Source organism: Pseudochaenichthys georgianus, chromosome 21, assembly GCF_902827115.2.
Source record: "Pseudochaenichthys georgianus chromosome 21, fPseGeo1.2, whole genome shotgun sequence".
Taxonomy (NCBI): Eukaryota; Metazoa; Chordata; class Actinopteri; order Perciformes; family Channichthyidae; genus Pseudochaenichthys; species Pseudochaenichthys georgianus.
This window is the reverse complement of record NC_047523.1, coordinates 22,649,624-22,672,561: the sequence shown is the minus strand read 5'-3', so window position 1 is coordinate 22,672,561 and position 22,938 is coordinate 22,649,624. Positions and strand designations below refer to the sequence as shown.

Genomic DNA, 22,938 nt, shown 5'->3' with positions numbered 1-22,938 from the left:
CTCTCTATGGCTAAACGTTTTTAGCTTGAGCCCCTGAGTTTTTTAAGTTATTCTTGGATTGTATTGATAACTTCTTTGGTTTGTACAGGCCGAACCTCTAGCTACAACTCTAACCTTTTAATCCGATATGAGTCTGCAAAGCCCCAGATACTCATGCAGTACTTTTGTTTTGGCCGTGTTGGTTAAAAAGACCTAGGGAAAGGCCCTATGGCTTTGTAAAGCTTAGACTATAAGTCAATGTCATCCTCCTAAATCTCCTCTCAAACCCCACCTGTATAATAAAGCCTTTCCGCAAATTGACCTGAGTGTTTTTATTTTGCCTCATTAAAAGAAGATAGTGAGACAACCTGCTTTAAAAGAGTGGAAAGGAGAGAGTGAGGAAAGACACAGGAGACATGAGTAGAGGGCATCACACAGGAATAAGCAGAGAAGTGCACGGCCAGACAGAGAGGTAGACAAGCAGACAAAGAGATGGATAGGTGGATGGAGGATTGTTGAGGAGAGGAATAGAAAGTTCTGAATGCTTCTGCGGCAGGCTGTGCTGACGTGAGGAGTGTTCCCAAACACAGTTAGCAGCGACTGCAGACCCACTGCATTACCTTAAACACACACACACACACACACACACACACACACACACACACACACACACACACACACACACACACACACACACACACACACACACACACACACACACACACACACACACACACACACACACACGCACACGCACACGCACACGCACATGCACACACACAGAGGTGTTTGGGTGCATGCAGGTTGCCCTGTGAACATATGTTTGCTACTGGTTTGTGTGACCATGCATTGATGCATTTTGATGCATTTTATTTTTTTATTTTTTACAAATGTGCAATAGGACCTTCCACAGGTGTGTGTGGCCATGTGTTTATGCACCAATGTGCTTTGTGTAAAGATGTGCTCTTCTGCGAGTGTGTGTTTCCCTTCACAGGTTGGTCCTCTTCTATCCTCTCTATTCTCTCCACTCGGTGCTTCCTCATGGAGCTAGGTGCGTATCATTGGATCATGCTGCCTGCCACACTGTCCAATCGCATCTAGAGAGAGGCAGAGACAGAAAGAGAGAGAGAGGGAGAGAGAGAGAGATGGGGGAGGGAGGAGAAAGAAAGGAAGAGAGGGAGATTGATCATTTGAACGTCCTGGGCCTTGCAATCCTTGGAGTAACACTTAAATTAATACTAGACCCAAAACGTATTTTATTTTCAATTCCACCCTTTCCCGGACTGAAGGCTTGAGTTTTTTTCGCTTGTTTTCTTTTTTGGGTTATTCCCACCCAGGAGACGTATCATCGCCACCAGCAGCAACAGCAGCAGCAGCAGCAGCAGCAGCAGAGGGATATCTCCCAATATCCCATCCCGGGCACGTCGGATAAGCTGCAGCAGCGAAAAACACGAGGTGAATATTGCGGTGGATGAGGACAGGAACATGGTCCGTGGAATTTCACACCTCTCATCCTGGCTGGGTACGTTACATCCTGCATTTTGTCATTTGATTTTTTTTTTACTGCAGCGCGGATGCAGGTTGAGGTTTTGCATTTGAGTGTGTGTGCGTATGTGTGTGTTTTGCCGTAGTCAGCTTCAGCGCCGATATACATTTATTCAGGACATTCTACGATACAAGCAGGCGTTTTATTTCCGACACCTTTCGCTTATGTATTCCCTGCCTCTTTCCTTCCTTTATTGATAATTAGAATTAGAATGCAGCGCGGCTTTTATCTGTTTTTCCTCTTGTAAAAGCATACAAGGGGAGGGTGGCAGGCGCGTTTGCCTTGATAAATGGAGCGTTATTCATCAGCGTGTGTGTGATCACCACTGGAATGTTAACTAGCACCTTGGACAGCCGACACCAATACAATCTAACATGGGAGGAGCGATAGCACTGATCACTTTGACACTGTAATATCTTTGATGCTTAGTACGGACGTGTGTGTGTGTGTGTGTGTGTGTGTGTGTGTGTGTGTGTGTGTGTGTGTGTGTGTGTGTGTGTGTGTGTGTGTGTGTGTGTGTGTGTGATTACACGGAAATTGATGTTGCTCTATGTGCGCGCGCGTGTGTATGTTAATATTCTGCTCTAAGGCCAACAGAGAGATAGCAGTGTGGGCTGGGGAGCAGCTGTGTGTGTGTGTGTGTCCTGTGTGTTGTGGTTCAATCTGTGTGTGTTTGAAAAAACCCAAAGAAAGATAGTGTGAGCATGTAGAGATTGAGAAAGTGTGCGTGAGCATCTTTGGAAAACAGGAAAGCCTGTGTTTGTATTTTCAAGGGACATAAAGTAGGGGTATGTGCTTGCATATGTGGGTGATGGAGAACAAAGTGTGTGTGCATGCTTGTGTGTGTGTGTGAGTGGTGTGTGTGTGTGAGAGGGAGAGATAGAGTGTCACAGGCTTTCTACCTTATGCTACATGCAGGTCAGGAGCCCTTTGGTGTATTCAGGGTTTAATTAAGCATATGACGTGACTCTCCATCCCCCACCACCAACCCAGTCCTGTGATCTGTGAAACATTGTGTAGTGAGGATGTGACATATGTCTGCGGCTCATACCGGATACACGCACACATGCACTCACAAGCACACATATGCCCTGTGCGACACAGCAGCCCTGACAGTCTGACACCGAGTTAAGCTGAGCGGACAACATCTCGTTTGCCCTATCTATCGCTCTCATGTCTATTTTTAACGTGAATAGCAGCGAGGTAGCACAGCCTCTTTTTTTTATTTGATGTGTAAGTTTTCTGTGTGTGTGTGACATTTAACTAGTTGACACTGTGATTATTCTAATGAAGACTAATTAAATCGTTCTCTCCTTCTCTTTCAATTTCTCTGCCTCTCTGTCTCTTCTCCAGGAGGCAGTTTGGGCTTGTTATGGGGGTGACCGGAAGGAGAGGGTGACAGAAGAACAGTGATGCTACTGTTTACATAACGAGAGACTCACACGCACGCACATACACACACAAGCGCACACATGCTCAAATCGCCAGTCCAAGGCATACACACTCGCTTAAACACTTCCACACATACATACGCACACACAAGTATTCAAGGGACTCGCTGACTGAGTCACCGCACACTCAGAGGCAAATAATCACTGACTCACAAACAGGACCAAAGACACACACACAAAAGGAAAAGGTTGTTTGCAAGAGCCTGGATTGCTTGTTGTGTGTGCTATGGGCCAAGCTGAGCAGCAGCTGTGTGTGAGTGGTGGATACCTCTGAAGGGTCAACACAGCCTTGGTCTTCTCCCTCTCGGTGGTTGTTCCGGCTCCCTTCCCATCCGGTATCCCTAAACACATCATCATGTCCGAGCAGAGGACCAGGAGGACTCCTTCTCCCCCGTCTCCTCTTCCGTCCTTTTTATCCCCGTTTGGATTTGTATCCCTCCTCCTTTCCCTCTGCCTCAGCATTAGCCTCTTTTCGGCTTCTTCATGGGCGCAGCAGACTGTGCCTGTCATCTCTACGGTGCAGGGCCGCATCCGAGGCATGCTGACCCCTCTGCCCTCCGACCTCCTGGGGCCTGTCATCCAGTACCTGGGGGTGCCATACGCAAGGCCTCCAACTGGTGACCGACGCTTTCAGGCACCCGAGCCTCCTTTGCCATGGCCAGGAATACGAAATGTGACTCAGTTTGCCCCCGTGTGCCCGCAGTCACTGGATGAGAGGAGCATGCTGGGGGATATGATGCCTTCCTGGCTCACGGCTAACCTGGATATAGCAGCGACATACCTCACTCACCAGAGTGAGGATTGTCTCTACCTAAATATCTACGTGCCCACTGAGGAAGGTGAGTAACTAAAAGATGTGCCCTGACTTTCTTGAGGCAAGTGTGAATAAATAACCATGCAGGGTTAGAATTAGGCTGACCTGATTCTTTCACATGTCGGGTCAAAACAAAGTGGCAAGGGGAGACATCACGCAAGGTGATTTTAAGAACATTAACTCTGTGACATTTGATTAAACATGGTAAAAAGATGTCGGGGCACAGGTATGCCATCGTTAAATAAATAAAGTTTTCTTTTTAAAAGTGAAGCCCTGTCCCCTCCACCCCCCTTATGCACGCCTCTGGTTGAACCAACACTTAATATGCAGACACCTGCTTCAGTCGCCAAGAGGTTTACGCCTTTACTTGTGGAGGAAAGTGGGAAGGACACAGGCTCACTCATGCATACATATTGGTTCATACACATGCATGTGCCCCTGCACACACACACACACACACACACACACACACACACACACACACACACACACACACACACACACACACACACACACACACACACACACACACACACACACACACACACACACACACACACACACACACACACACACACACACACACACACACACACACACACACACACACACACACACACACACATTAACGTAGGGAGATATGAAGCATAGGGAAGCAAAGGAGCCACAGACTGTTCCTGCTTTTGTATGTATAAACCCAGCAACCGATTAAAGGCTGATATGCATACAAATGGACAGGTGGATGGTCAGTTAGACACACACAGTAGATATGAATATTTATTTAAAAAAATGAACCAGGACAGAATGCAGGCAGAAGGAAGGTGGGCTGATCTGTTCCTAAACTCACGTTATCTATCTATCTATCTATCTATCTATCTATCTATCTATCTATCTATCTATCTATCTATCTATCTATCTATCTATCTATCTATCTATCTATCTATCTATCTATCTATCTATCTATCTATCTATCTACTTTCTTCTTTCTTTCTCTTTTCTCAGATATCCATGAGGAGGGGGGTCAGCGGCCGGTGATGGTTTATGTCCACGGGGGCTCGTACACAGAAGGTACCGGCAACATGATGGATGGCAGCGTACTGGCAAGCTACGGGAACGTCATTGTCATAACCCTCAACTATCGCCTAGGAGTACTAGGTAAAATTATATATCTTCTATATCTAATATATAATCTCTATCTGTGTTTGAACACCCCAGCGGTTTATGGTAATATGACTGTATGCTTTTAGTACCTGTTAAGGCATGCCTCTGGATTCTATATTCAGGTCATTTTTCATTCTATTGAGTTATTCTGTCACAGACAGTTGACAACTAATGAATACTGATAGTATGCCTTGGATGCCTTTTGGGTACATGCAATCAGGAAGCAATCCATAGTTAGACAATGCACATTTAAAAATGTAAGTATTTGTGCCTCAACACCCTGCAATTACTGGCAAGCTGCCCTGGGTATTCTGATAACATCACTGCGGGATCATGCACATACTGTATAGTATTTTATTTTACATTGGGGTCTAGGCTTATGCCCGTATAATGGATAATGGTTGTAAATGCAGTGCACACATCTGTGCTGCATTGGAAATCTGAAAAAAGTACATAGTTAGAAGATGTAGAAGCTAAAAGGGAGATGGAGCTTTGCAGGTTTAGTCTATGACAATAGTCAATAATAGATCTCAATCTCAAATACTGATTTATGATCACATATGAGTGAATAATGTTTTCATATATAAACACTCTCAGTAAGGCACTTTTAACTAAGCTTTATTTTTATCTTGCTATGTGTCTTTTATTGAATGACATACGTATTTATGATGAGCTATAAATAATTAGAGTAAGCAATGTAAGGCTTTTCCTTTTAACCAAGGATCTACACACCGTTGTTCCTCACTTTTAATTTCATAATCTCTTTACATTTACATTGTATACACCATCTGGATTGTTTAATCCTTCAGCGAGCTATGAAATGTAAAAACCATTAATGAGTTGTTTTCACTCAGTGCCTTTTTGTTTTTGAAATGGAAACATGTTCAGTGTGTGGAAATAAACCCCCTAAAGCCATCTTTTCCCCCACTACTGCATTGACTCAAATCTGATCCTTTTTACCTCCATGACGCCCGACTCAATGCTCTCTGAATAGAGCAAATCTGATTCCCTGTGGTTCTTCTAATTTTAGACGGCTCAGCACAGGCTGAATATCTTTTGCAGCTGTAATTATGAAAATGTAAAAGGCTGAGAAGGGCCACAGGAGGGTTAAAATCATGAAAGCATCCTCTACTGTAATACACTGAGTATAGAGTCGTTTGTGTGAGCAAAGCATTGCTTCATTTTGATAAAAGTCATATCATGCCATCGGCTGGGTTAAATTATGCCCCACTCTCATTAGGAGTTGCACACTCTTTAATAATTCATATGAAAAGTTTAATTAAAAATGTGCCAGCAGGTTAATAAACTGTGTGCATTGAGTATATTTTAATTTAGCTATTCAGCAATATTTAAAATGATTGAACTCATATGGAATATATATTAAAAGAAAGTAACATGAAACATGTATTTGAATAAGGCTTTTAATAAATATGTATTAAGATATATTAATCAAAAGGCTCTGCTATAAGAGAGCAACAATAAAGGAAGAATTCTTGATTGTACTGCTCTTTATCTTAAGCATTTAGTGCACTTATTCACTTTTATTTATTTATTTACTCAATGTGTATGCATATTTGGCATATTTTATTAATCATGTAATGTCATAATGTACGAGAAATCAAACCACTTCTAGATTGTCCTTAAACGATTAAAAATCGTTTTTCAAAATGGAGGTGAGTCGAATTGGATTATGTTAAAAGGTTCGACAAAAAAATTGATTTGAGTTTATAACTGTGCTGCCTTTTCTGTCTTTTAGAAGCATTCACGGCTTTCATTAGATATTGATTTTACATGATGGCATAAATCTGCATCTGCTTGGTGGGTGAAAAAGCTATTTAATTCTGACCTTGGGGATGCAAGTATAGTCTCTAATCACCATATCAAGTTTTCTGTCTTCATTTCCATCCTCTGTGTTGTCTCCACCTCCAAAATGATCATCACCACCATCACCATCCCTCATCGCAAGTGTCTTCATTTTTCTCTTCTTCTTCTTCATCATTGTCTTCATAAGTTGGATGCATAAGGTGAGCCCAGATTGCAAAAGTAATGTACAGTTAGACATGTTTTCCCTAATTGTACTGTAATAAGCAAATACACACATATATTATATATAGGGTCTTTCTGAAAGCGTTATTATGTTCAAATTAATATAATTTCCTCATAATGTCCAATTAGCATGAGAGACATTTCTGACAAATTGCTCATAAGTGATGCATGCATTTCTTTTTGCCTTTCTTGCTCATTATACTACAGTTTATGTTATGGCCAGCCTGAGGTTCAGGGAAATTAGCTTCTGCAGTAATGAGATATACTGGAGTGGAGTGAGCCTTTAGGATCCTTTGTGTTTACCTAACACCGTCAGCAGTAATGGGAATAAGGGATTGCTGTGTCTGTTACTGCATGTGTGTGTAGATTCTGTCTGTGTGTAAGTTGATTTTCACTTGCATGAATATGGATGTGCCTTGTTGAATTAATCCAATTTTCGAGGTATTTCAGGGAAGCATATCATTTTTCATTAATATCCCTTCTCTTCATGATAAACCAAGACTCATGCATAATTGATTTTAACAGTGTGAATGCCATGAAGTGGGATCACATCCATGTGTGCTTCTGTGCGTTTAAAAAACTTCAAAGAAACAGCAGGAAAAACCTTTTTTGATGGACTTATTTTATACATAGTTGCTCACAGCCCATATTTAGCTCAGATTTCAGGCAAGTCTCTAAACGTCAGTAGTATAAGTGTGTAATTTCATCTCACTCTGTCTGCCTGTAGGATTTCTGAGTACAGGTGACCAGGCAGCGAAAGGGAATTACGGCTTGCTGGATCAGATCCAGGCTCTGCGCTGGGTGAAGGAAAACATCGCAGCCTTCGGAGGAGACCCCGGTAGAGTCACTGTGTTCGGATCGGGGGCCGGGGCCTCCTGCGTCAGCCTACTCACCTTGTCTCACTACTCTGAGGGTAAGGAAGGGCCAGAATCCCTGCTTAACCTTTATTCTGTGTAATATATGCAGAACAGTGGAAAGGTTAGAAATGCACAAAGAATATAGTCAGATAGGCAGTTGTGCAGCTCTAATGGTTGGCAGGTATGTGTGGGCTGTGAAAGCTAAGACACTCATGCTTATGAAACCTTTCATGGTCTCCAGTGGACCGATGCAGCTTTCATTTACTGCTATAAATGCCTGAATAAGCCTTTGAGTTTTGAATAAAACAGCCTGTCTCTGACTCATATTGCTAAGAGCTGTATTCTTTCAAACTGTTAACCCGTACCTAAAGGAACCTGATGCTCTAAACATGACCGGTCATACTTTTGAATAATGCATGTCAGTGTGTTTTTGCTTTGGAAATGCTAGTTCTGCATCTGATCATGTATGCAAATGTGTGGTGCAATCATGTGGATGCTTTCATCCATGTGTGTGAATGCATGTAGCATAAATGTATACATGTGTGTGCCTGTGTTTATATTCTTTCCACACCCTTATTTGTATTGATGTATTTGTGTTCATGTGTATCTCAGACCTGTTCCACAGAGCCATCATCCAGAGCGGCAGTGCTTTAGCCAGTTGGGCTGTCAACTACCAGCCCAGCAAGTATGCCCGGCAGCTCGGCGAGAGGGTGGGCTGCGGCATCGACGACAGCACCCAATTGGTTGCCTGCCTCCAGGGCCGGAGTTACCGAGAACTTGTGGAGCAGAGCGTAACGCCAGCCAAATATCACACGGCTTTTGCCCCAGTGATTGATGGTGATGTCATACCTGATGATCCCCAGATTCTGATGGAGCAGGGAGAGTTTCTGAACTACGACGTTATGCTGGGGGTTAACCAGGGCGAGGGCGTGAAGTTTGTGGAGGGCATTGTGGATTCAGAGGACGGTGTCACGGCTGAGGACTTTGACTTTGCAGTGTCAGACTTTGTGGACAGTTTGTATGGATACCCAGAAGGCCGGGATACGCTGAGAGAGAGCATAAGGTGAGTGAGTCTGTCAATGAGTGCTTTAAAGGAGCGGTTTGACATTTAGGGAAATACGCTTGTTGGCTTTGGCCAAAGTTAGATGAGAACAGTGATACCTCTCTCATCTGTGTGTTCTTTAATATGAACCTACAGTTATTAGATGGTTAGTTTGTCTTAGCCCTTAGACTGGAAACAGCTACCCTCTCTCTGAAAAATATACCAAGAGCTCTAAATCTCATTCATTAAAAACCAAACTGTAAAATAGACAATTTGTGGTTTTACGGGGGGTTATGTGTTGGAGTAATTCTTGGCTGTGACATTGAATCTTGTCGCCACTTTGCCAGGCAACCAGCAGTGTCCTGCCAATAAATAGTCAAAGCACTTCCATCCTTAACTTTCCCTTTTTATACTTATTTTTGCGCATGGATTGATCATAAGCCATATATCTTGTTAATAAATTAGCTTTAATGATGTTGGTAGGTAGAGCTTTACAACTCTTGATGGAGCCAGGCTAGTTTCTGCTGGTTTCCTGTTTTCTCATCTAACTCTTGGCGGGAAAGTGTATTTCCCAAATGTTCAAACAAGCCCATACATGGACAGGGTGTATTTGTTAATGTACATGCACAGTATAAAGTGTAATTAATGTAATTTAGTTTGTAGATTGGTTGATAGATAATTTGACATGTATCCACTAAAGGTTCATGTACACGGACTGGGCGGACCGTGACAATGCAGAAACCAGGCGGAAGACGCTGGTAGCGTTATTCACGGACCACCAATGGGTGGCGCCAGCAATCGCCACAGCTGACCTCCACGCCCAGTATGGATCCCCCACATACTTCTACTCCTTTTACCACCACTGCCAGAGTGACGCCACGCCGCCTTGGGCTGACTCCGCCCATGGTGACGAGGTAAGCTGATGTCACAGTGTTGTATTGCTTGTGAGTGACAGTTGCTGTTGTAGTGTTTGTAAGTCGAGAGATAAATACTGATGATAGACATCAAGGAAACTAGTTAGGATAGGACATTTTGTTTCAGAGGCAAAAATGAAAGTGATTAATCTCAAAGATGTTCAGAATATGAATGTGATGAATAAGGAGCTCTTGTTAAAATGCCCTGTGAAGTGCTGCTTCATATTGATTTGTTCAAAGTACTTCATAAAAAGAATCAAACGCTCGTCTGGAGCATAAAATATATGAAATATTTTTGGGATTTATTTCCCTGGATGGCTAATTTACAAGCTGCCGATATTTACCACTGTGATAATTACAGTGTATTACAGTTATCCTTTCTTCTGTTCTTTGCAGCAAAGTGCTTTTGATCTACAATGTTGTAGGTGTAGTCTATTACAATGAATGCGTATTTGCTGTTTGTGGGGCTAGATTTGAGTCCAGATTAAGGTGGGGTATTTATCAAAATGATTTAGTGATTTTAGCTTCTCTGCATTTACAAATATGTTGTCTTCATTTGGATGACGTTAAAGTCTGTCGTGATAGAAAAATTGTTACTTTCAAGAGAATGAATGTGATCTGCACGCCTACAGTGCCCTATAATAAATGGTGTCTGTTTGTCTGTGCAGGTGCCCTATGTGTTCGGTGTGCCCATGGTGGGACCCACTGATCTGTTCAACTGTAACTTCTCCAAGAACGACGTGATGCTGAGCGCTGTTGTCATGACTTACTGGACCAACTTTGCCAAGACTGGGTGAGCTATTAAAATGTTCTCTGATGTGAGATATTGATTTCAGTTGAAAAATCCCACTGAGACGAGTTTTTATTTCCTTTTGTCAAACTAAACTATATAAAGACAATCAAGAAAATAGGACCAAACAAAGGTATTTCATTGCATAGCATATTTTATCACAAGAAGAAAGAATATCATGATAAGACATTAAAGCCCATCTTAAATGTAATCACATTTTTAAAAGCAAGAGAGTATGCCCAGCTGTCAATAGGAAATCATGCTTTCATCTTGAACGCTCTGAAGAGACAAGGTTTTGGCAACACAGAGTGTCAATGCTGTAACTGTGGAAAGCCCAGTCATTTTTACAGGAAGAAATATAATAATAATAATAATGGGTTCCATTTATAAAGCACTTCATATTTGAATTCAAATCCCGAAGTGCTACAAGTAGTGAGCATCTTCCAAGCTCAAAATAAGACAGCCAAATCTTAGCTCTGCAGTGTCATCAAGACAAACAGCCTCTTGAATAGGTTTCATCCATGTTTAATCTGGACTGATTGATAGTTAGCTTGTACATGGAGTGGAGCTATCTGGCAGGGTTCACACAACAAGGAGAAAATAACAACTTTGATTATCATTAAGCAAATGTTTTTCCTACAAATGATGTTCATATTGAATAGGAACGTGCATTGTAGGAATTGAGTGCAGAAGACAGAATAGCCTGAATCCCTTTCTCTGTCAAACTTTTCCATCAAGATAAGTAACAATTTAACATTATAGAAACAACGTTTTTATTTGGAGCGATGCTGAGTCTCAGAGCAACAAAAATAATGAGCTCACAGGCAAAGGATATGTTATTATAATGCATTTTCCTTCAAAAGGTCTGTGATGTCTGGCGAGACGACAGTACTTAAAGATACAATCATTAAAGCACCGCTGCAGTCTAATTTTGGCAGAGCGTGCACAAAGGTTCTTTGTCAAGTCACATTTTTGACAGGACTTTTCTTCTTTGGGCTTTGGTGAAGAAAGTTAAAAGCCTTTGCTATATCGAAAAGGTCCTTGAAGAAGGCCAAGGTAATGTCCTGAAAGAACAACGAGAGATTGGCCTTTCCTCTCATCTCGTCCGTCTCTTTCTTCTCTTCACTTTCTTTTCTCCCCTTCTCTTCTCTTCTCTCCTCTTTCTTTCTTCTCTTCTCTCCTCTTCTCTTCTTTAATCTTCCCTAATTCAGTCATTTACGGCAGATGCGACGGACAGCATATTCAATATGTTAAATACAAATTTAAAATGATCTGCCAGTGGCTAAAAAAGCTTCTAGAGATCCAATGTATTACATTGAAAGTGAATGATCTGCCAGTAGCAACGAATACCACAGTTGTAGAACGTATCCACGTTTAAAGTCTTAAAATCCTGACAGTCCACACTGATAAGAGAACCTTTTATCTCTCCACTCTGACATGATATACAAGATAAAGGTAATTGTTGAGGATGGACCCTCTTTCTCCAGAGCTGGAAGTGAGTAATTACCAGTAATTAATCCAATCGAGGCTCACTCCGCTGAGACCTCTTCAGATTTACAGAGACATCTGCAGTCTAGACCTTGATCTACATCACCATAGAGCCTTGCTATCTCACAACACACAACATTAGGACAGTGCCTGTACATATTGTGAGTATGGTCATTAACGCAGGTGCATTCAGGCAATCGCATTGCATCAAGTTAGCATTTTCTAGCCCATGTTCAGTGTTGTCATTACCACCCCAGAGAACTGCCGAGAAAAATCACCAAGAAGGGTTGATAAGATTTCCATGCACACTGCAATTATCTACGGGAAAATCTCTCTGAAGAACGATTTCACTCGGCTGAGAGTGCCTCGGATGGTGATGGAACTCTGCGACAGATCAATTTAACGCAGGGTGTGATGCTCCCTCATGTATATTTTCGAAGCTTCTGTGTAGGTGTTTAAATCCTCAGCCGGTGTGCGAGTGTACCGGTAGGTCTTTACGCTACCTGTCTTTTTGTGCTGTGCATAAGGTGCTGATTGACAAGTAAGCACATAGTGTATAACTGGCAACTCTGTGAAATTGTGCTGCTTTTTCATTTATCTCATTTTCGCTGCTGACACAAATAAGTCGGTACATTGTCAAATGAATGCCTGTCTGCATGTGTCAGAGAGATGATTTCTCAAGATGTATTCACTATGCAACAGACACATTCATCTTTAATAACGATATCTGCCAGTTTTCAGAGAGGCAAATATCCACACAGTTCCAACTGCAGAGTTTGATCTGTGCATTTACTGAAATGTTTTGCACGAAGCATGTAGAGTGGAAAAAAATCAATGATCTGCAACAGAGTCACCTTTGAGCTATGTATACAGGCAAACAAAACTTGTTTTCCGTTGGGCAAGTATTCATTGCCACTGGTTTGTCTTGTGTAACGTTTATATTGATTTAGAAACGTGTGCCAGCGCTAAGGAAACCATTGGGCAGCATGGGAGAAACTCACACTCCCCCAGAGGATGCTAGCCAGCTGAGAAAAAGTCTTCAGCAGCTCTGTTAGGAGTCTCTGACATTTAAAAAACTGAAAGGCATTACATATTGAATATTGCACTAAAAGCCTTTATTTTTAAAAATGACACTTGAATATATATGTGTGGGAAAAATCTCTGTTGGTTGCATTTCATTATGGTTGATTTATACTTTTAAAATTGGACTGTTATTACTGTTAGGTTGGTCTAAGATTTGGGTGATTTGATTTTTAAATTGGGTTTTATTTTGCTATTGCTGTGCTACTCATTCTTTTATATTTGTGATATTTGTGTTTGGTTACAGCAATTTGTATATTTCAGAGGAGATTAAAAGCAGTGTCTTGACTAACACAAGTTAGACCTTTTTTTAACCTTCTATTTATATGCAAGGCCCTCACCTGACCACCAACCCATCTCAATGTGTATAAATAACTAATTATGCTTCATACCTTTCCAGTGACCCAAACCAGCCGGTTCCTCAAGACACCAAGTTCATCCACACTAAACCCAACCGCTTTGAAGAAGTGGCCTGGTCTAAGTACACCCCTAAAGAGCAGCTGTACCTCCACATTGGCCTGAAGCCCCGTGTCAGAGACCACTACCGTGCCACCAAAATCTCCTTTTGGCTCCAGCTGGTCCCTCACCTACATCATGTCAATGAACTCCTCCAATCGGTTTCCTCCTTCACGCACAGTCCCTCTCCACAGGATGACACTCCTTATTCTTACACTAAGCGTCTTGCCAAAGCTTGGCCGCCGGGCAGTACACGTCATCCAGGTTCACAGGCAGGAACTCCACCGCCACCAGAGGCTGCTTTAGGCCAAGGTGGACCGGAAGAAGGGGTACGTGTCCCGAATGAGGACTACTCAACTGAACTCTCGGTGACGATTGCGGTGGGAGCGTCACTGTTGTTCCTCAACATCCTGGCATTCGCCGCTCTGCTGTACAAGAAGGACAAGAGGCGTCTGGAACATCGTCGTCCACTTCCTCCCCCGAGACGAGATATCACGCCTGCAGACGTCGCCGCCCACCTGCAGGGGGAGGGTCTGATGTCACTACAGGTGAGCCATGTGTTTTTCTCTTTTCATTATGCTTTTCGTAATGTTAAGTTATTTAAAAGTAGGACTGCAACTAACAATTATTTTCATTATCGATTAATCTTTAATGAATCATTATCGATTATTTTGTTGAATAAAGGATTCACTGTTTGGTCTATACAATTTCAGAAAATCCTAAATACAAAATATCTATCCCATTTTCTCAAAGGTGATGTCTTTGAATATCTTGATTTGTCGGACTAATCCCCAAAGATAATTAGTCTCATGTGATTTTTCCAATTTTGAGAGGCTGAAAACAGCATTGCCATGAAAATTACTTTAATGATAAGTTGATTATTAAAATATCTTGCGATTATTTCTCTATCTACTGATTGATTATCCCACTAGTTGTTGCAGCTTTTATTTAAATATATAACACCTATTGTTAATAATCATGCATATTATTATACCTTTAAGCCAGTAGAGGATTTGTGTTTGGGACTGAATGGACCCCTTTGCTGCCAGAGCAGACGCTGCCAGCAGAGCACTTCTACAAAACACAGCCTGTCATCGGCAGACATTAGTGTGTGTTTGTGTGTGTATCTGTGAGTGTGTTTTGATGCTTGTGCATGTGTGGGCTGTGTCCAATTGCCTGAATTGCTTCCAATTGCCTCCAATTCATCCTCCAACTATTTGGCCTCTTTTGAGCTCAGTTAGTGGCTTTGGAATCTGCCACAGTGAATGCTAAATGTCAGATCCCCTCTAAAGCGCGCAAATACTGGGAACTGGCTTTTGAACCACAGTGATGTCGCTCTGCATTGCAGCTGCTTTTGGAATTGTGTTTTATTATTTTAAATATCTTTGTGTGGCTTTCGTGCACATTAGATCTGACGTGACAAGGAAAAGACTTGTCTTTTATATATTATAATATTATTATGCACTGCATGCTTGTGTAAATTCATTTAGAAACAACATGCTGGCCTTGCAGAGGCTAGACATCACCTTGAAATAAAGTCAGTAGTGCTTTGGATGATGATGACAAATAGCATTGGTACAGTTTAATTAGTTTGACTGCCAGATGCTTGATCTGAAACTAATTTGACTGGCGTAATCCCTCAAACTTCAAGAATGTGGACTCTTAATAGATATTTTCATAAATCTGAATGTGTCATAGTGGTGATTTTAAGACATGTAAGCTTAGAGAGCGTGATGATTTGTTTGTTTGATTGAGAGGTGTCTAAGTCAATTACACCAATACACAGATGGAGAGTAGAGGCCATTTTCACCCTTTATACTTTTACATGATATTCATACACAAACTTAACTTACATTTTTGTCATTTATATTTAGGCTGCATGATAATAAGGTATTATTAAATATGTTTTTTTGTAGGATTTTTTCAATTATTTGGAAGTTATTGTTAATGACAGATGATATTACCTCAGTTTTACTTTTGTATACATACTTGTGGATACATTTGCATTATCATGATACATAAAAGGAATACAAATAAAAACAAATACAAATATTGTTATTATGATTTTGGCCTTATCACCTAGCCATACAAAAATAATGAATAGTAAATAAGTCATAACATGTTTTATCGAAAAGTATGCAGTAACTAATTCACCCTGGGCTTTAGGAAACTGGAATTGCCATTTTTTAAAACTAGTTTCTCTCACTTTATGTATCTTTGTGTCGCCACTGCTTTTACTCCTGTTGTCTAATATAAATATTCGCCCCACCTTTTTAGGTGAAGCAGCTGGAGTGTGATGCTGCGTCAGCAGACGAGAGGAACAACCTTCACCACCATCACACTCTGGACACGCTGGACGCTCTGGATGGCATGGATACCCAGGACATCTACAGCACCCTGGACACTGTACGCCTCACCTGCCCTCCAGATTACACCCTCACCTTGCGCCGCTCGCCCGACGATGTCCCCCTCATGACCTCTCTGACCCCAGGTTCACTGCCCGTGACTCCTGGGTCACACCCTGTTACCCCGGCGACACCGATGACCCCCATGACGCCTGGATCAGTGGTGGGGATGAGAATGGGGCATCCGCACCAAGGATACACGCATCATAGCCCATACAGTAATACACACTTGCCACACACACACATCTCAACGCATACACACTCCACCACACGTGTATAACCGCCGCAGCAAGATGCTTGCACACACAGGGACATAATTACAACACACATACAAACACACACACAAACAAACACATACCCATTAAAACACAGACACGTAAAACAAAAGACTTAAATACCTCTACTAATTACCCTGCAGGATTGTTACAGGTGGAGTGACAGAAAGACATTTTCAGTAACAGGATGAAAAGACAGACAGCTGTGTGTTGCATGTCGGGAAACTCAAGACACTGGATCCCGGGAGATGCAGTTCTATGCATAATTTGCTCATAACCTTGAACGAGACGCGCCAAGACAAGACATCCATCAAATGTCTCAAAAGCTGCTTTGGATATTACATCTTCTGCTTTTTCTACACCTGAGGAGGATGAGGAGGAGCGCTGTGGCAAAAGGGTCAGTTATGGATCAGTTTACATCTCCTACTGTACCTGTGCTGCGCAGTGAAGCAGTGCTGGGACTGAGCAGAGCAGATGCAGATGCGGAACGGAGCTAAGAAGTACCACACACACAGACTGCTGATGTCAACTTGAACAACCTGTGAAATGTGAATGTAGCATTTTTTTCCATTAAAAGATCAAAGGCCCTATCTGCCAAGGATCAACCTAAGCTGAGGAGAAAATAACAAATTTCAGCAAGAGATGGATGTAAAGACAGACAGACAGGAAGAGGGGATTAAAAAAACAACATTAGCTGAAGGAAAAGTTTGTCAGATTAAGATTTTATTGAGAGGGATTTAACAGCTGTGAGAGCGAGAAAGAAGTGAGATAGAGTGATATAGAAAACACAGAAATGGAAATGTGCCAAGAGACATAAATTAGCTTCAGAAGATGAAAGGGCCTCTGAAGTTTTGTCAGACTTACTGAAGAATCACTCGAACCAGCTATGTGTTAAACTCTTGTAAATAGAATGGAAAGATACAGACGATATACTATGATTTATAGCATTTACCTGCTCTTGCATTAAAACATGACTTATTTAACCACATTATTGCTTTCATTTCAGATATTACTATATTATTGTATAGGTGTCCTGAAGCAGGCTGGTGTCTCTCTATCTCACCCACTGTAATATATACACAGTACCCTTATTAAAGGCTATGCACAGTCATTTCAATAATTCTTAAACTGTGTAAACATCTTGATACTCGTTTAGTCGTTGAAGTATAGGACATCTTCACATCATCCTGTCTATTTGTTTGACCATCAGATATTGAGCTAGTACTGTGTAGATAATGCAATATTGGTTTGACGATTGAGCACCAGCCAAAAACCATGACCCTTTGAACCTAATACCTTCCCTTTCCCCTTCTCCCCTTATTCCTTATTAACCTCTTAATTCCTTAGAAATCCTACTTTATTTAATTTTACTTTAGTTAAATGTGGTGGAGATTCACTGGGGCCAAGTCATATCTCGCCTCCCGAAAAAAATAATGCTTTTACTTATTGTTCCTACCCTTTTACACCATGTATGTCTAAGAGTCCCTGCTTAAACGACCTAATGCTGACTGAAACCTTGTTTAAATAGGAATTGTTGAAATTCAAAATCACTCCACAGTCACACAAATTCTGTACACAAACATGGATCATTCTCCGAAATTTTAAAGCCTGGAGTTTGGTTTACTAGCTGCCAGCATGTTGTCAATTGTTCGGAGATTTGATTTGATTAATTAGGTTGAGCCTCTGGATGATGAGCGCAGCTTTTTGCGATAATTTGACTTGACATTAAAGGCAAACATGCCAGTCTGAACATACCAGTTTGTAAGTGTAAGCGTAAACAGCTTCTTAATGGTTCCAAATGTGTTGAAATTGCCACCAACACATGAATTAAAATAAGGGAATTCATCTTTTAAATCCCCCCAACATCTTGAGGAAATAATGATGGATTTTATTTTGGAGAGAGCTTTTTCCTGCTGACTTCACAGTTAATTCTTGAGGGTACTGCTGGTTACTGCTATATGTCATCAGAATAAGATTAGCAGCATTCACAAAATCAATTTCAACCAATTCATAATGGAGAGTATTTGGCAAAGATAGGGAACTGTCATGGGTTCCATAAAAAAAATGAACAAATCCCACACCTTGATTCCCCACCAGTAAGTTAACTTAAAGTCCCTTACCTTGATAATGTAATTTTCCTGCTTAATCCTCTTTTCCTGCTCCTTTTCTTACTTACCTTACCCCCATCCACCCTGCACCCCCCCCCCCTCCCAGCCTCATCTGTGCGACTACATGCAGCTTTGTCACAGTGAGGCCTATTTAACCTCCTCTCATCCTAAGTAACTTCTTCATGAGAGATATTAGTTATTTATCAACAGAACACATGAAAAATGAAAGCTGAAAAATCTGTGGATGACAAGCAAAGAACTTTTACAAAATGATATAAAATAACATTTAAAGGATGTTTGATTGACTGAATATTTTTTTCATATGGGTTTATTGACTCAGCGGATGGCTGGATTGTGTCAAGCATAAACATTTCTGCTGCATTTTTGAAAAATAAAAATATCAGTATTTTACAGTTTATGAGCATTTGAAATGTCTTGTATGTCTTAATTCAGAATATAATGGTAGTTTTTAAATACATATACAGGGGGTGGGGGCTTTGCTAATGCACCCTCTTGTTTTATTAGGAATTAGTACTTACCACAGAATTTGAATTTAAATAGTTCACTTGGTTTTGATAATTGAAAAGTTACATTGGTAGATTTATATTGATTCCTAAAGAATATCATGGGTTTTTTTTATAGGAAAAACATATTTATGGATTTATATTCCAACCACAATTTGTAATTTTTAGACCTAATTTAGTGTATTTTGATATAAACTGTTTAGGAAAGTATAGAGGTGTGTGTAGGCAGACTTTTTAAAAATATTTGAACAGAGCCAAGCTAGCTTTTCAGTCTTTATGCTAGGCTAGGCTAATTAGCAGCTTGCTGCCTTTTATATTTAACGTCCGTAGTATTGCGTAGTATTGATAGGTATTCCCTAAAATGTCATTCCTCCAGTTTCTATTGCTGTTCATCTATTGTTAAATCTGAGTCTCTAGGATTTAAAAGCAATGTTCCCAAAATGATATATGGATTATCGTACGCTTTTCTCCTTAGTGCATATGTTGTACATTTTCGGAAATCCTTACTGCAGCAAAATGAGGCGATATTATTGTAAATCAACAGCCCCTGCCAGCTGGCGAAGGAGACCCTGTGAGATGTGAAAGAACCAAATTCATGGCTGACTTCCAGACCAGATTGATGTCTCCTACAGTGTGTCCTCGCTCTAATCCCATTAACTAGATATGACTGCAGTTCATTTGATTTACGGCCTGCAACACATTAGAAGGCATGAGTTCAAGTCATGATCAGGTGTTTTTTTGTTAGATGTCAACATGTGCCGAAAGGGGGCTGAGAAGCCAGTGTACGTTTTTCAGAACCGAAAACTCACGCGAACATTGACATTTCAATTTGACATTTGACGAACAACAGCCTATATGATGGACTACCTTTCACTAAATTAAAAGACCATTGGACACAGTAACACATTCTTCCACAGTTTAATGGAACATCTCATATTTCTGTCTTGGATTGCTCTTGAACGGCACCAACATGATTGAGGTTATTTCAACGGGATATGTTTAAGAGGTGGGGAAGTTTATCTGCCAAGTGCAGCCAAGAAGTAATGTGTGTTGCAGGATATGGTGGGGATTGGAACATTTTCACAGATACTTGACTAATATTTAAAAGATTAATGTGAAGCATCTGGAGACTATTTAAAAGTAATAATTGGCAGTATTTTATAACTGCTAAATCTCAAGCAATAATTGAATAATTGAGTCTCAGCTAATCTAATACTTCAATGCTGTTTTCACAATGTTCCAAAGTGAATCTTCATCACAGAGCTCACGCATCACGTGTGATATGCTGTAAACATGCTCAGTGAGTCTAAGTCCAGTTTTTGTGACGATGTCTCTTGTGACAAATTGCCTGTCTTGTCCTGTAGCTTACATGTCTAATGGAAGGGACATTTGCTCGAAGCAGAAACAGAGCAATGAGTCACGACACCCTCTGATGGGATGTTTAGCCACTTGGTTTAATAACGACTGAACATAGAAATGGTTTAAATAAGACGGAGAGTCTACAGCCAGGTTAGGGGCCCTGAGATGCTGCATGTAAGCACAGTAATGCTTTGAGTTAAATGCTCACAATTGTTATCATGACAATGCTAAACTGCTAATGTTTTACAGTTTTAATGTTTAATGTGCTCACCACTTGGTTTAGCTTTTTAGCATAAACTCATTAATCAGTAGATACCTCGCTGTCAAGGTTTTTGGTTATGTGACAAAGTATTGGAACAAAATTAAATTATAAAAAATTATGCGACCAAATGAAAAGTCTGCAGGTCACCAAAGTTATTACATTTCATCCTTTTGGGGCCATGAATCTTTGTCTTCATTTCTTTTTATTGCCACTCATTGAGCCAAGCTGCTGGCTCTGCTAAAAGAAACAAATTATTGTCCAGTGTTATTCCAGTACAGAATATGATTAAATGGTGTCCGATAGACATAAAAGACACTTTGCTTGTGTTGCATCCCACATACTGAAAGACCGTGACAATGTCCACTCCTTGTGATTTATTATTTCTAGGAGAATCAAGGGAATTAGTGGGGGCGGGTGGGAAATAGTGCGGAGAAAAAAGAAGGAGCAGTTGAGCTGGTATATTGAAAGAGGAGTAGAAGTGGATGATGCCTGATGAATGATAATAGGACGTGGAGAGGGAGGCCGTAAATGAGCTAATGTACAGAAGAGTAAATGTAAAGGATGCATCGAAGCAGGAGAGGAGAGTAACAGATAAGGGGAACTCATTAAGGTATGGAACACAGCCTGGTTGTTTACTGGCTGACAGGCTCATTGCACTTAATCACTCCTGCCAAGATGCACACACGCACGCACGCACGCACGCACGCACGCACGCACGCACGCACGCACGCACGCACGCACACACACACACACACACACACACACACACACACACACACACACACACACACACACACACACACACACACACACACACACACACACACACACACACACACACACCATGTATACATCACTTCAGGGGACATTACATTGACTTACATGCATTTCCTGGAGACTTATCCTAACCTAACCATAACCAACACATGCCTAACCCTAACCCTAACCCTGTCCCTAACCCTTACCAAGTCTTCACCCTAAAATTAATGATCCCCCTTATGGGGACCTCCAATTTGTCCCCATAAGGGAGGCGAGTCCCCACACGTGACTGTGTAAACAGATTTAGGTCCCCACAAGTATAGTAATGCTAGGACACACACACACACACACACACACACACACACACACACACACACACACACACACACACACACACACACACACACACACACACACACACACACACACACACACACACACACACACACACACACACACACACACACACACACACACACACACACACACACACACACACTGCATGCCTCATACTTGAGTCACTGAATATTTTTTTCTGCCACTTTCATCACGCTATTACACTATCCTCCTCTCATCTCTTCCCAGCTCTTTCGCCTCCCTCTCATCCTCTCTTCTTTGTTTTTTGCTTTATATATCTGTCTTTCTCTTTTACACCCCTCCCTCACCTCCTGTTGGTCTTCCCACTATCACAATCTTTCCCTATATTCCTTTGTCACCCCCCCCCCCCATTCCTCCTCCTCTGCCTGGATGGGTTCCTTCCCTCTTATCTAACAACCTTGAGATGATCTTCAAAGCGTCATTGCAGCCGAGCATGTGAGGTCACAGCGTCTCCATTCTTTCTTCTCCTCTTTTCTCATCTGCCTGCGCCTCTCTTTCCACTCCTCTCTCCTCTCCACTGCACTTCACTACTCTTATTTTTGAGCTCTTCTTCTTGCATCTAATGTGCCCTCCTCCTCCTCCTCTTCCTCTGCCTCCTCCTCACTTTCTCTCTCTTTGCATCCTTTCACATTATTCTATGTCACCCTTTATGCTCCTTATATCTGTTTCTCCTCTTCTCTCCTTTTTTTCTCTCCCCCATCCCCATTCCTCACATTGCTGCCCCCCCCCTCTTTATGCCCAAGTCATTTACTTCCCTCCTTGCTCTTTTCATCCCGGTTTTCTTCAACCTCTCCTCATCTAAAAATCCGTGAAAAGAAGTGATACAAGGTTCCTTTGTGGTGTGTGCGTACATGCCTGTAGTTGCACGTGTCTGGGTTTCAGAGTGTGGGTGTGTTGTTGTGAGGATGTTACACGGCTAACTGTCTTTAAAGCAGCCGAGAGCCCTGCAGTGTTTTCCTTCACTAATTAATTAAGCATGGGATGCTTTAGTCTGTTTATTGCTTGTCTGTCTCATTTGCTTTTTATCTGTTGACCATGTCTCTCTCACCTCTTTTTTTCCCTACCATGTGTATATGTCAGCTTCAGCTGTCTCCCTGTCTTGCCTGTCTAACCCCCTCCTTGTATCTTTCTGTATTTGGCTCTCTCTTTGATTGTATGCTCCATCAGACTTCTCTCTGTAGAATTGCTACATAATTCAGTCTGCTCTGATGCCCGCTGCTTTTCATGAAGGAGCGTAAACAACA

The 22,938-nt window shown here is 41.5% G+C and overlaps 1 protein-coding gene across 2 annotated transcripts; it reads left to right on the top strand.

Annotated features, from left to right (window-relative positions):
• Positions 1–1,132: 1,132 nt before the first annotated feature.
• LOC117466898 (neuroligin-4, X-linked-like) lies at positions 1,133–18,828 on the top strand. Of its 2 annotated transcripts, none has more exons than XM_034110397.2 (9): positions 1,133–1,434; positions 2,879–3,815; positions 4,793–4,945; positions 7,725–7,910; positions 8,467–8,917; positions 9,597–9,810; positions 10,479–10,603; positions 13,569–14,172; positions 15,902–18,828. In XM_034110397.2, exons 2-9 carry the CDS (start codon positions 3,332–3,334, stop codon positions 16,307–16,309), a joined length of 2,625 nt encoding a protein of 874 aa, XP_033966288.1. In that variant the 5' UTR covers positions 1,133–1,434; positions 2,879–3,331; the 3' UTR covers positions 16,310–18,828. The 2 variants fall into 2 exon arrangements, with proteins under 2 accessions (XP_033966288.1, XP_033966287.1); XM_034110396.2 differs by having other exon boundaries at positions 1,133–1,501.
• Positions 18,829–22,938: the final 4,110 nt, after the last annotated feature.

Excerpts from the sequence above, each read along its gene's own strand:
- LOC117466898 (XM_034110397.2), top strand. The coding sequence starts at position 3,332 with ATGTCCGAGCAGAGGACCAGGAGGACTCCTTCTCCCCCGTCTCCTCTT. Across the intron at positions 7,911-8,466 it reads CTTGTCTCACTACTCTGAGG|ACCTGTTCCACAGAGCCATC; the intron begins GTAAGGAAGGGC and ends TGTGTATCTCAG. Across the intron at positions 14,173-15,901 it reads AGGGTCTGATGTCACTACAG|GTGAAGCAGCTGGAGTGTGA; the intron begins GTGAGCCATGTG and ends CCACCTTTTTAG.